This window comes from Juglans microcarpa x Juglans regia, chromosome 4D, assembly GCF_004785595.1.
Source record: "Juglans microcarpa x Juglans regia isolate MS1-56 chromosome 4D, Jm3101_v1.0, whole genome shotgun sequence".
NCBI lineage: Eukaryota > Viridiplantae > Streptophyta > Magnoliopsida > Fagales > Juglandaceae > Juglans > Juglans microcarpa x Juglans regia.
In genome coordinates, this window is record NC_054600.1 from 19,995,444 (window position 1) to 20,009,529 (window position 14,086).

The following is a 14,086-nucleotide window of genomic DNA, read 5'->3' on the forward strand; positions in this document are numbered from 1 at the left end:
GCCGTCAGTACTCAGTACTCCAGGCCAAGTTGTTTAAATGGATGCAATTCATGTATATTTTGAGGTTTCATCAATTCTTAATGCCAGTAATTGGAAAAGACATTTGAGAATGCAAAAGTGCTCTATACCAGTTGATCATGTACATTAATTATAAGATACAACTCTTCAATGTTTAGGTTGTACAAAAGAGATCTGCTAAGCAAATCCAGATCTAATTCAAATAAAATTTCCCTTGGCTTAACATCGACCGACCTTAGCAGTGTTCCTTGACATTTTTTCCAAAAATTTATAATATTACATGAATATCCGCATTCATACGTATTAAAATCTCACGGCCATTCAGGCGTATTAAAAGAATGTGCCAACTTTTTCCACCTTTAATATTTGGTAGTTCTACAGACCCCGCTCGTAGATCCCACTTGACGTGGTTTGCCACCTGGTAGCCACATCTTTATTTTAATTATTACAAAAAAAAAAGAAAGAAGAAGGTGATCCTTCATTTCACAATCCTGAGAACCCCTTTCTGCTCCTCTAGATTCTCCTTCTCATAAGTCAGCCCATCAAATTCAGTTAGAAGAAGAAAAGAATGAGGAGAAAGAAGAAGTAGAAAAAGAACAACAGGATCCATCATTTCTGAAAACAGGAAACATCATTTTGAAGCTTGTGATTTTCTAAGGTCTTTTGGTTCAATGAGTTTTCCAACTCTAACTTTTCTACAGTGCAGGCCTCATATGTACTCTCATAACTTTCGTACTCTGTTATCAATGCTTCCTAATCTTTCGATTGAGAAAATGATTTTCTTGGGTAATATTTTTTAAATTTGATTCTAAAAGTGCCTTAGTAATCACTAAGAGAATGAACATCATCCAAACCTTCTTGCAGCCTAAGCATCTATAACTCCTTGGATTTGGTTGAAATCTCCAACTGCCATGTACATTCTTCCAGTTTCTCTTTCACAAGTATAAATTCACAACCAAGTTCACCCAAACTCTCCTGTAGAGTTTTGGAAAAAATATCCAAGTACACATTCACTAAATCCGTTTCGCAAACTTCTTCTTCAATCTTCTGGCAAAGCCCTTCCTGCAAGTATAGTGATCTTTTCAAATCCTCTAAAGGAATATCTCCACACAAGTTCTCTGTGGAGGTGATGGAAGGGTAAGGTGGAGGAGACGAAAGGGTAAGGTTGGTCTGTGGAGGCAACGAAAGGGTATATTGGCTAGGTTTCATTTTGTGGAGGCAAGCTAGGTTTTGTTCTATTTCTTGAAGAAGACGAGGGTTTTTAATTTTTTAATTTATTCTATGGAAGCCACGTCAAGTGGGAGCTAGGAGCAGGATCAAACGAGCGGTGGGCGTAGCTTTTTCCTTAATATTTAGAATGTTAGCAATTAATTTATCGGCCTCATCTAGGTTAGAGTTGACTAGACATTCCTAATAAGATATTGTTATTTTATTTTAGGAAAATGTTAGGAAGTACCAAATATGCATCTCAAATGTACCAAGTAGTCTCCTCTCTGGTTTACCCTCTGGCTATTCTAGAGGTGGTGTTTTAAAATTTCAAAAGGAGTGTGTGTGGTAGGCCAAAGCTACTCAAGATGGAAGATTTGGAAGTTCGTTGGAAACAACTACGCTTCTCTTCAGAGGAGGAGGTAGTCCTCGAGATTCCTGTTGAGGAAGAAGAGGAAGTACTACGTAAAGGCGAACGTAGTCTCATTGGGAAAGTATGCACTGATCATGTCATTGGGAAAGATTTTATTTCAAATACGATGGCTAAAATCTGGAGGATGAGCAAAAGATTTGTGTTCCAAGAGGTGGAGAAGAATGTTTTCATAGTAACTTTTGAAACGCATGCAGATAAGAACATAATTTTAAAAGGAAGGCCTTGGCCTTTTGATAATATGTTGTTTCCCCTGCGTCATTATGATGGCAGGCTGCAACCTACTCAGATTAAGTTCGAATCTGAGATCTTCTGGTTACAAATACAAAACCTACCTCTAGGGAAGATGACAAAGGAATGTGGAGAGCAGATAGGTGCCTCTGTTGGCAAGGTTTTAGAGGTGGATGCAATGGATGATGGTGTAGGGTGGGGAAGATTTCTTCGTGTGAAAATTGATATGCCTCTTTCCAAACCTATTGCTCGTGGGAGATTTATTCACTCGACAGATGGGAAGCTATGGGTGCCTTTTCAATATGAGAAACTTCCAAAGATTTGTTTCAGGTGTGGATGGCTGGTTCATGATGATGTGGTTGTTCTAAAAGTGGACTAGGGTTTGTCATGGATGATAACTTATCCATGCAATTTGGTGCATGGCTTCGTGCGGAGGGGGGTACCCGTCGTAAATTACCTCCTTTGTCTCCTGTTGCAAAGTAGGGCACGAAGGAGGGAGATGGTGGTGTGGTGATGGAGGAGCATGGTCATCAGCCTACGATGGTAGAGGAGGTGCAGTCAGTGCAGGTCCGCAGGATAAGGGGGCTAGTGGCCATGGTAGTGGCAATTTTACAGGCATGAATCTCGGAGAGGGGTCAATTGTTGTTCCACAATTGGATAGGGGGAATGGATAAGCAGGTGTTGAATGCACGTGGATTTTGTTTTGAAAGTAGCAAGTTTTCAGGAATGAAATTCGGGAATGAGCCACCTTTACCTCAGGAATCTGAAAGTGAGGGAATTTCAAAACAGCGGATAAATGAGAATGATAGTAATGTGAATGCTACTCCTTTTAACCCGCAAACTTCTATTGAAAACACGATACAAAAGAAATTCCATGATGGGCTTTCACGACCTGTCCAACTAGCTTCTTTGGATTTGGTTAAGAAGCCCAATAGGTTACAACAAAAAGGGGGAAGGCCTAGCAGTCCTGCATCCCAAGTCTCAACGGACTTAACAGCTTCTCTGTTAGATACATCAACCAATCGGCAGGTGATACAGGTCAGTGAAAGTGATCCTATTCAGTGCTTACAGACGAGGGGTGGCAAGTGGAAGCACCGGGCCCGTCTTTAAGCCTAGTCTGCTTCACTACCTACTTCTCAATCTAGTAGGAAAAGATTGGTTGATGAAGATGAAGAATTGTTCCCAGCTACAATATGTTTGAAGAAAGGAAGACTTGAGGGGGATCCACAAAATGATTTGGCAGAGGCTGTGTGTCAGCCTCGCCAAGCATTATGAGAATCCTAAGTTGGAACTGTCAGGGGCTTGGGAACCCCCGAACAGTTCAAAGCCATTGCTCCATAGTGAAGGCTAAAGGGCCCGAGGTTGTATTTGTTATGGAGACGAAGCTATCAGTTCAGCGTGCAAGATTAATAGCAACAAAAGCAAGGTATGACAATTGCTTGGGGGTGGATGCTATTGGAAGGAGTGGTGGTCTTATGCTTATGTGGAAACATGATCAAAATATTGAATTGCTTAATTACTCTAGTAGGCATATTAATGTCGTGGTTTCAGATTCTTGTGGTGAGAATAAATGGCTACTTACTTGTTTTTATGGTCATCTAGAGATTAGTCAGAGAAGAAGATCTTGGGATTTATTAAACTCTTTTAAACCTGTTCTATCAAGCTGGTGTGTTATTGGAGATTTCAATGAGATTCTTTTCAATGATGAGAAGGTGGGAGGCAGTGTGCGAAGTGAGAGTCAAATGGAGTTGTTTAGACAAGTTTTAGAATAGGGACGGTTACATGATTTGGGCTGGAGAGGGGAGAAGTATACGTGGAGTAATCGACATGGAGATGCTACCTACACCAAGGAGAGACTTATAGAGTTCTGGCTACTCAGAACTGGATAGATGATAATAGTCAGTATAAGGTTGACTCTCTAGTAGCTATTTGCTCTGATCATCGACCTATTCTACTTGAATGGGGTTTGGGCAGTGCAGTTCGGAGATGGGGTTCTAGCAGTTTCAAGTATAAACATAATTGGGGTAGAGAAGCTGGTTGCAGTGCTTTAGTAGCATCAGAATGGTGAAATGCAACTGTGGGGACTAATATGTTAGAAACTGTGCAGTCCAAGCTAAAGTATTGCAGTAAGGGCCTTAAGAAATGGAGCAAGAACTTGGATAGTGATAGAACTAAAGCCATAAAGGAAAATTCAATACTGTTGGATCAGCTTCAACAAAATGAAGACCCGTGTTCTATGACTGCTCAGCAACAGCTTCAGAAGGATATAGATTTTCTTCTAGATCAAGAGGATATCAAATGGAAGCAAAAGGCAAAGAAACATTGGCTAGAAAAGGGGGATCGTAACACTAAGTTTTATCATGCATGTGTCAATCAGAGGAAGAAGAAAAATTCAATCAAAAAAGTTGTAACTGCTGAAGGGGTGCTTTTGACAGAACCTGGAGAAATTTTGCTTGGCTTTGGGCAGCACTTTTCTCAGGTATTTCTTTCTACTCATCCTCATAGAGATATCATTTTGCTGTGTTTAGCAGGAGTGGATACTAGAATTTCTGATGACATGAGACTAGATCTGGAGAGGGGTTTCTCAAGTGCGGATGTATTATTTGCATTGAAACAAATGTCTCCTTTTAAATCCCCCGGGGCAGATGGGTTTAGTGCTGGTTTCTTTTTAGATCACTGGGATATTGTGGGAACGGATGTCTCTAATGCTGACTTGGAGTTCTTGAGTAATGGAATTATGCCTGCAGGACTAAATCATACTTTGATTGCTTTGGTGCCAAAAGTTAATACTCCTTCCTCTATGCATGATTTTTGACCAATCAGCTTATGTAATGTATTATATAAGCTGATTTCAAAAGTCTTGGCAAACAGAATGAAAAAGGTGCTGACTAAGGTTATTTCATGGAACCAAAGTGCATTTATCCTAGGTAGGCTCATAACTGATAATATTATAGTAGCCTATGAACTCCTTCATACTATGCAGTCTCGAAAAAAAAGTAAGGTGGGAAGTATGGCCATTAATTTAGATATGTCCAAAGCATATGACAGGGTGGAGTGTGATTTTTTGGAAGCCATGATGTTGAAATTGGGATTTGGTAACAAGTGGACAAGTTTGATAATGACTTGTGTAAAATCTGTTCCTTATTTTGTTAAGGTAAATGGGGTTCTAGTTAACATTATTTTCCCTTCTAGAGGCCTTAGACACGGAGACCCATTGTCTCCTTATTTATTCCTTCTATGTGCTGAAGGCCTCAACTCTTTATTCCAACAAGCTGAGAGAAATGGTCTTCTTAAGGGTGTTGATGCTTCAAGGGGAGGTATGCCCATTAATCACCTTCTTTTTGCAGACGACTGTGTCATTTTCTGTAAAGCAAAGCAAGAGGAGTGGAGTCACATAGAACAGATCCTATGGCAGTATGAGTGTGCTTCAGGCCAGACTATGAACAAGCAAAAAACATCTATACTCTTTAGTTCAAATACTGTCACTGCAACAAGAGAGTTGATCATTGAGTCTACAAATGGGGTACTATTTGGTAAGTACAACAAGTATTTAGGCTTACCTACAATGGTAGGTAGGTCTAAGTACAACACTTTTAGATGTTTGAAAGAGAAGGTTTGGAGAAGAATTAATAGCTGGAAAACAGACATGTTATCGGCAGCAGGAAAGGAAATCCTTATAAAGAGTGTTTTGCAAGCTATTCCGGCATACACCATGAGTGTGTTTAGCTTACCATCTACTTTGTTAAAAGAAATAGAAGCTATGATTTCTAGATTCTGGTGGAGTCACAAGAAAACAGGTAAAGGTATTCATTGGAGGAGTTAGGCAAGACTAGGGGAAGTTAAAAATAAAGGAGGACTGGGTTTCAGGAATCTAACTAGTTTTAATAGGGCCCTATTGGCTAACAAGTTTGGAGACTACTTCAAGCACCAAATTCCTTGGTGGCACAGATCTACAAAGGGAAATATTTCCAAAATTGTAATATTTTGGACTCTAAGCCAGGTTATTCTCCTTCTCACATTTGGCAAAGCATTTGGTCTTCTATTAATTTGGTCAAAAAAGGGGTAGTGTGGCATGTAGGGAATGGACATAGCATTCGAGTATGGCATGAAAAATGGCTTCCACAGCCTCTTACTTATAGAGTTCAAACTCCTATCAATAGACTATCTACAGATTCAAAAGTGGCTGAGCTGATTGATGCTGATATTTTAACATGGAAGACTGACTTAGTAGAAGGAGTATTTAATTCCGATGAGGCACAATTAATCTGTAGTATTCCACTCAGTCTGAGGAATGACAGTGACAAAATGATATGGGTAAGAAATGTAAAGGGTGTTTTCTCTGTGAATAGTGCTTATTTCTTGGATTGTCTTATGACAAAACAGTCTGTTGGGGAAGCTTCAAATGGAGTGGCTGTAGAAGAGCTATGGAGGAATCTATGGCAGTTACATGTTTCAGGGAAGATCAAACACTTTCTATGGAAGGCACTTACTGACATTCTACCTACAAAACAGGTGTTACTGAAAAAACAAATTGTGGAAGATGGTTTATGTCCTATCTGTCAAGGCAATGAGGAGAATGTTATTCATGTTCTTTGGAATTGTTCTGCTGCTATGGATGTTTGGGGAGAGAGAGAGAGAGCCTTCTAAATAAATGGAGCTCTAATTATAAGGCTTTCAGATTGTTATGGTTGGACATGGTTAACAAGTTGGATGTTGTGTAGCTAGATCGAGTGGCTGTTATTCTTTACAAGATCTGGGCTAGAAGGAATTGTTTTGTCTTTAAAACATTTTTAATAGTCCTCTTGCTTTAGTTAAATCAGCTTTGAATGATGTAGAAGTTTTTCATGAATCTCAGTTGAGATTAACCTATGTTGCAGACAACATACCTCAACAGATCACTGGAGTAGAATGGAGGCCACCAGCAGATCCCTTTTATAAGTTAAATTTTGATGCTGCTTTTGATTTTGAGAAGAGGCTGATGGGTATTGGCATAGTGGTGAGGAACAACAGAGGTGAGGTGCTAGCCGTGGTTTCTGCTCCAAAAAGTCATGTTTGTTCTGCATTTTCTTTAAAATGCTATGTACTTTTAAGAAGCATCAAGTTATGCCAAGAGTTATGCTTATACCAGGTGGTGCTCGAGGGTGATGCAAAAAAGGCAGTAGTGGATAGTGTTAATGGTTATAACAACAACCATTCCTGGCAAGGGCTTTTGATTGAAGACATACAATTCTTAATGAATGGACTTACAGATTGGAGCTTGATTTTTACTAAGAGACCTGGAAATAAAGTTGCTCATGTTGCTGCAAAGTTAGGCATGTATTTAGATAGTGAATCAGTGTGGATAAAGGAGGGCCCTCCGGAAGTTTTGTCAGTCACTTTGTTTGAGAAGCCATTTACTGTTTTGCTTTGAAGTAATGGAATCATATTCTCTGTTTTTTCAAAAAAAAAAAAAAATATGCATCTCAAATATGCACATTAATGTAAATGATTTTTTTTCTTTTTCTATTTTTCTTTTAACTATATTTTAAACATCCTAATCATTAAGAAAAAAAATATGAATTCACTAATAATCACTTCCTTAATCACATCTCAAGCGCATAGTTAGATTGAGAAAAGACTACACCATAGGAGTTGGACAGAATTGAATGCCCAAAAATTAGTGTATGGGACCCAGATTTTTCATAACAAACTGTTGACTAAGAATACTAGTGAAGGCATTAAGATATGAAGGGTTTGAACAAGTGAGAAGAATACCATCTACATATAATAGTAAAAAGATAGTGCCTAGAGGTGAGTGATATATGAAAAGTGAAGGGTCAGCAGAGCTACATTGGAAACCATAGGCAATAAGGAAAGTACTAAATTTATCAAACTAGACAAACTAGACATGAGGGGCCTGTTTTTAAGTCATATAAGGCCTTGTTTAGCTTGCAAACCTAAGAATAAAAAGTAGGATGCATAAAACTTGAAGATTGGTCAATAAACATGTCCTCCTGGAGATGACCATGGTGGAGGCATTCTTGACATTGAGTTGGTGAATATCCCAATGGCAAACAAGGGCAATACTAAGAACGATCTGAATGGTGCCGAGCTTGATTTGTAACAATCCCGCCCTGGGAAGGGTGGAATCGCTACTTACATATGTGTTCTCTTTTTTTTTTTCTAATAATATGCGATCAGCATGAACATAACACACGTGTATTCTAAATTTCTAATTTAATAAAGTGGAATACCTGATAGACATTCTATTTGAACATTCATCCATAAAAAACTCTTAAGTTCATCATAATCACACAAAACATAACTAGTTCTAGCTAGGAAAGGACTCCGTCCCTACCATACATACAAAAGGAACTAAGTCAATGTATATGGGATTACCATCACCCCACCATAACAGTTACACCATACCAAAAGATACATGGTTTAAAGTCAAACCCAACAAAATGTCCCAACAAGGGACCCATCCCAACATAAAAGCATCTATACATATAACCCATCATCCATGCAAGGTTGAACCAACACGGAAGACACTAAGTGTCTACCTCTCCCACTGCAGTAGTGCCTTGCTCCTCAACCTCTTCGTCATTACCTGAACGTTTAAAACATAAATACAAAGTGACTCTAATACTCAGTAAGTAGTACACCATGTCGTTAATGTACTAATCACCTATTCTTTTTCTTTTGAAAACATGCATACATAAAAATTTTGAGAATTTGAAAATGTTTTCATGCATAAACATTTTAAGGAATAAGCAATACTTTCATGCATAAACATCTTTGAGAAATAACAATGCTTTCATGTTTCACTTTCCTTTTGGCCGGTACACACTATTACGCCCCGTGTATTAGGATTAACGGTCTTCCTTTGGACCTGATTCCGCCAGTAGGCGTGGGTTGGGAATCCCTCAGTCAGGGGGTAGCACTGGGTGCATTGCCAGTACTACTTACCCTACATTGCAATCTGCCTAGTGCTTTGGTACCATCATTGATTTATCAATCATGGCCACTACATGGTTTCATACATTAAAACATTCATTTCTTTTCAGTCCTTTCCTTTCATTTTTTTTGCAATCAAAACATTTTCATCATCTTTCTTAGTCTGATGCATATGCATTTTAATGAACAAGATACATTTTCATGCTCTACTACATATAGGAATAATCAATAAGTTTCTTGAGAGAGCATGCATGATAAGAGTTCATGATTTTAGAATAATTCGCGAATGCACTATTTCATACTTTACAACCAATCATAACTTATAGGATGTTTAACATGGGCTATCAAGAAAGTGCTTGTACATACTATATCCATGTGTTCTTTTCTTTAGAAGAACATTTTCAATAACAGAGAGAGAGACACTTTTTCATGAAGAGAACTTGGTGTAAGAAGCATGGTCATAGCTACTTACCTCTATGCCCCTCGATGATTCCAACGTCAATATAGGTCCTATTCCAATAAATAGCATAAGCGTGTTAATACTCATACAATATTCTTTAGCCCTCTCTTTAAAAGAGAGAGTCACGATATTACAATCTAACATCCCTTCTATGCATAGTATTAACCCGATGACAACTCCTCATCTCAACTTACAAGAGCAATAAATTAAATATTAAGATATGTTAGCTGTCCACAGAAGGATATTTAAAAAAGCTTACATGAAAAGTAGTTAAGAATTCGTAGGCTTCAAGCAAGGTCTCTTTGGTTCAAGCTCACTTGGGTTATGGACATTAGGAGATAAAATCTGAAAATTCTCAACAATGGGCTTTAAAATTGATTTAGGCATCTCAAGTAGGCTAAACAAGTTTAGGAAATATGCCATTTAAATGAACTTGTGCTCCCTCATTATAAAAGGTAAGTTGTGCTCCCTCATTATAAAAGGTTAGCTTATCAATATTTTGGACTCTTGGATTAGGTAGAATTTAACCAAACGAGGGACAACATACATGGGTTATTTTTACATCAAGACGTGGCATGACATGGGCTTAGAGGTACTTGGACAGCTTTACATATTGTAATATATCATGCACAATTAATCTCTTATACCCAAACCAACTATGCTATAATCTAATCACACAAGAAATATTTTAAATAGTTTAGATAACATATCCCATTAAAATTAGAATAGTATAAAGTATAGTAAGGTTATCCATTAAGCAACTTTAAAACCTTTAAATACTCAACCTTTTGCTTTACTCACTTAATACCTTTCAAACGCAAGATATAAAATTACAAGACCCAAGCAAAACCACTAAACCGAACCTCTAGCATCCTAAAAATAGATTACCAACCAACCTCAACACAAAACACATGGTACCAACATATATAAACTAAAATCACTTTAATCATCACCTATGATTAAACCAAGTTTAATAGCAACATAGCATTTTCGAAATATAGAAAAATACATAGCAAAACAACCATAATACCGTTCGGTTTGGGCCAAAACTAGGGTATACATATTATTTGCAATATAGGAATTTAACTACACCAAAACACAAGCTAAAAAAATTTAGTTGGCTTCCAAAATCACATTAAAATCAAATGGGTCAATTTAGGGTTTTCACCTTCGACCCAAAAAGGTTTTGGAACACTACTTTGAAAAAGTAAGGTCATACCTAATTCACGAATTGTTCAATATCGTTGTTCCACATAGCCATTCTGTTCTGGGGTATGAAGGCATGAGTATTGATGGAGAATACCTTGCTATTGAAGGTGAAGATTGAGTTGGGCGTTGGTGAACAAACCACCACCATCGGTTTGAAAGATTTTGATATTTTTATTGAATTGACGTTCAACAAATTTTTGAAATAAAATAAAGACATTAAGAAATCATATTTTTTTCTGTAAATGAATAAACTGCATATATTTAGAGAAAACATCAACCAGACATGCATAATATTAAAATTTGTCAACAAATAAAATTAGTACGGGTCCCCATAAATCACAATAAACTTTATGAAATACATTTAAACCAATAATAGAAAAGGGAAAAAATGAAAGTTGCTCATTTTGCCTAATTGGCAACTCTCACAAAGAGAGTTGTTTTTAGTTTTGTTGAGAACAAGAAATAAGGCTTTGAGAACCAAGAACACTATGTACAGATGCTTGGGATGTCCCAATCGTTAATGTCACACTTCTTTAGAAGCAATTCGAAATTGAGTGGAGAAGTGTGCTTCAAGTAGTGAAGACAGTACATATGAGTTACCCTTCACTCATCCGTTTAACAATGTGCAATTGGTCGCCCTTTTCTTAGTAGAAAAATTAACACCATAAAATTCATAATTATAAGAATAATCAATTGTTAATTAGCTAATTGATAAAAACACACGACACTTGATGGAACTGTAGTATTATAATGGAGCTAATTAGGAGTTAATCTTCCTGCAATGCTTTCTAATCTCTCCCCTTGAACCTGTCAATGGATTGGGCAAACTGCTCGAAGAACAGCTCGTTGTTTTCAGAATATTTCTTCACCAATTCCATGGATGCTTCATTCTTTGTGAGAAGAACTTGATCAGATCTTAAAAGGCCTTTAGAATGCAACAAGTTCTTCAAATAGTTGTTGTCGAATTTTGTTGGGCTGACAAAGTCCAAGAAAAATAGGTTCTGATCACCACCTGATCTTGGGCATCTGGTTCTCAATTGGGCAACATATGATTGACCAACTGTGTTGTCAGGTAACCCATTGCCTGGCTGGTTGTAGAGTCTCTGCCTGAAGCTGGTGCACCAGCATTTCCTATCGTGTGGCTCCCTACGTAACAATTATTCAAACATCAATAATCTTCTTGCCATACTAAATTAAACCAGGTTAATTTAGATGGTGACTTGTTTTGAAGTTAAACCATGTTAATCACGTGTGTTCTGGGTAATTTAGATTCCTCCACACCTATGCCCTCAATCATTTATCCTTAAATTAAGGACCTAGATTATGGTTTGGCACAATGGTAGGTTCAAGCTACCTCTTTAAATATTATCAGATAGTGCAACAAGATCAACGACATTATGTCCTTGTCACTTGAACTTTGTGAGGATAGTCTGGAATGTGTTGTTTGGAGCTGGGATGTTGTTGTTTGAGCCACTCAAGCTTGCACCTCTGGAGTCCCATCATCCTAATGGAACCTCCCAACTGGGTACACCACTCTGCATATTCAAAACATGGTCAAGTTCTGATTACACACACACACACATATGTTGGCTAGCCAAAAGTTGTTTTTAGGTAAAAGTATATTTTCTTCCATCAACAAATTATAAAGTTTTTACATTTTGTACCTCAAGTTAACAAAATTCACACATTGCATGTTCAAACTATAAAAATTTGACATTTTACGCCATAAGTACCAACACAAGGTGGTGTCTAATCTCCAAGCTGAAAAGGAGTCTTTGAGGTAGGAGACCTCCTGTCTACTATCTACTACAACCATCGCCGAAGAGGAAAGGGCGCTATAGCAGGCAATGATACGCTGCCTCGAAGAGGAGGCAAAGGAGTCTAAAAAATGTTGGGAGAAGAGTATTTCGCTACCCTAATGAAGGTGGTGGACGCAGTCCGTAACTCACAGGGGTGCCTCAACCGGCTGTAGTCCTAAAGGACACACTAACAGCACAATGTTTCGAGCTATGAGAAGGTAAGGAGGTTGCTGAGTCCCAACTCTTGGAGTTGTCGGAGTCCCATACGCAACTAGAGGGGGGGTCTCGGGGCAAAAGGCTGACAAAATTGGAGGTCGAGCTTGTTGCGGCCAATGTGAAACTTGCCCCGTTTACTCTTAAGCTTACAGTGGCGAAGCGCCTCCGCAACCAAGCTTGGAGTCGTGAATACTCCCGAGGGCTAGAGAAACTGAAGAAGCACTGGATGTCAATCCTCACTACTCTCACTGGGGCTTTGGATCTTGCGCAGTTTGCCCCGACTCAGGCGGATTGTCTCCCTCTTAATTCCTTGGGGCACAGTCTGATGCATGACGCCTTCCCTGCCCCGTTGCCTTGCCAACGGCCCTAACTCTTTTTTTCCTAGGAATCCTCTACTAAGGTTCCCACCTAGTATTTGTAAACTTGTTTTCAACGAACGAGGTTTCCTCTTGAACTTTCATCTTTCTCCTTTTTGCGTGCTTGGCTTTGCTGTCTATCGTCCTTGTTCTTGTGTTCCTTTCATCGTAAGTCTAGGCATAGCTATCGAAACCTGCAAAAGCTGTCCCTGGCCAGCCCAGGCCTTGCATGGAACTCTCCCTTGTGACTTAGGCCTAAGTCAACAGTCCTTGGCGAGGATGAGAGAGTGGGACACATGGCACAGGTGAGGTGTAAATGTGAAGCATCGGCCTTGGGGGCCATGCAGGATCCGAGATCGACCACCCTAGCTAGCAAGGGGAGAATGGGACACTTGGGAGATGTGTTCCCCTTCAACCATAAAGGCATGAGCGTAGAGCATCAACCTCAAGGGTCAAGCAAAATTTGACATCGACTGCATGGCAGGTGAGGAGAGAATGGGACACTTGGGAAAGGTTTTCTTTCCTTAGGACATCGAAGTGCGAGTACGAAAAATCAGCCTCGGGGGCTAGGCGGGATCTGAGATCGACCTCACTGGCAAGAGCGGAGAAACTGGTACACTTCAGAAAGGGGTTCCCCCCTTCAGCCATCGAAGAGTGAGCACGGAGCTTCCATGAATTCCCCCCCTTTGTGACTTGAAAGATGTCTTCAGCATTGACAAAATCGTCCACCTAATCGATGAATTCCCACAAGGTCACAGAAGTCTTCCTCTCGATTTCGACCATAATTGAGCTGAAAGGCCACAAGCCTCCCAGGAGTGCTACCAACGTTATTGTTTCATCTTGATTGTCGGTGGCCAGAAACTCCTTGTTGAAGCGATATAGGTACGCTTTTAAGCTCTCTTCTTCCCTTTGCTTCATGGTGAGTAAGTAAGTGGTTGGTCGTCTTTTGTTTCGGCTGCCATGAATTAAGTTAAGAACTGTCGATCAAGCTTTTCAAAGCTATGAACGAAGCCCGATCGAAGAGTCTCGAACCATGGTTGGGCAGAACTTTTCAGCGTGAGGGGGAGCGCCCGGCACGCTATCTCTCCCGAGAAGCCATTTAGTGTCATCTGGGTTTTGAAAGTTTCTAAGTGTTTCGTCAGATCCTTGGATCTGTCATACATTTCTATTTGGGGGGCTTTGAACTTGGGTAGGAGTGGCACTGCCATCACCTCTAGACTGTACA

The 14,086-nt window shown here is 39.3% G+C and overlaps 1 protein-coding gene and 1 pseudogene across 1 annotated transcript; one reads left to right on the plus strand and one right to left on the minus strand.

The window, feature by feature from the left end:
• Nucleotides 1-1,592: 1,592 nt before the first annotated feature.
• LOC121260202 (uncharacterized protein At4g02000-like) lies at nucleotides 1,593-2,264 on the plus strand. The gene has a single exon (XM_041162043.1). It carries the CDS (start codon nucleotides 1,593-1,595, stop codon nucleotides 2,262-2,264), a length of 672 nt encoding a protein of 223 aa, XP_041017977.1.
• An 8,986-nt stretch (nucleotides 2,265-11,250) lies between these two features.
• Nucleotides 11,251-13,779, minus strand: LOC121260203 (annotated as a pseudogene).
• Nucleotides 13,780-14,086: the final 307 nt, after the last annotated feature.

Bases quoted from the DNA above. Each gene is read 5' to 3' on its own strand.
- LOC121260202 (XM_041162043.1), top strand. From the start codon at position 1,593: ATGGAAGATTTGGAAGTTCGTTGGAAACAACTACGCTTCTCTTCAGAG.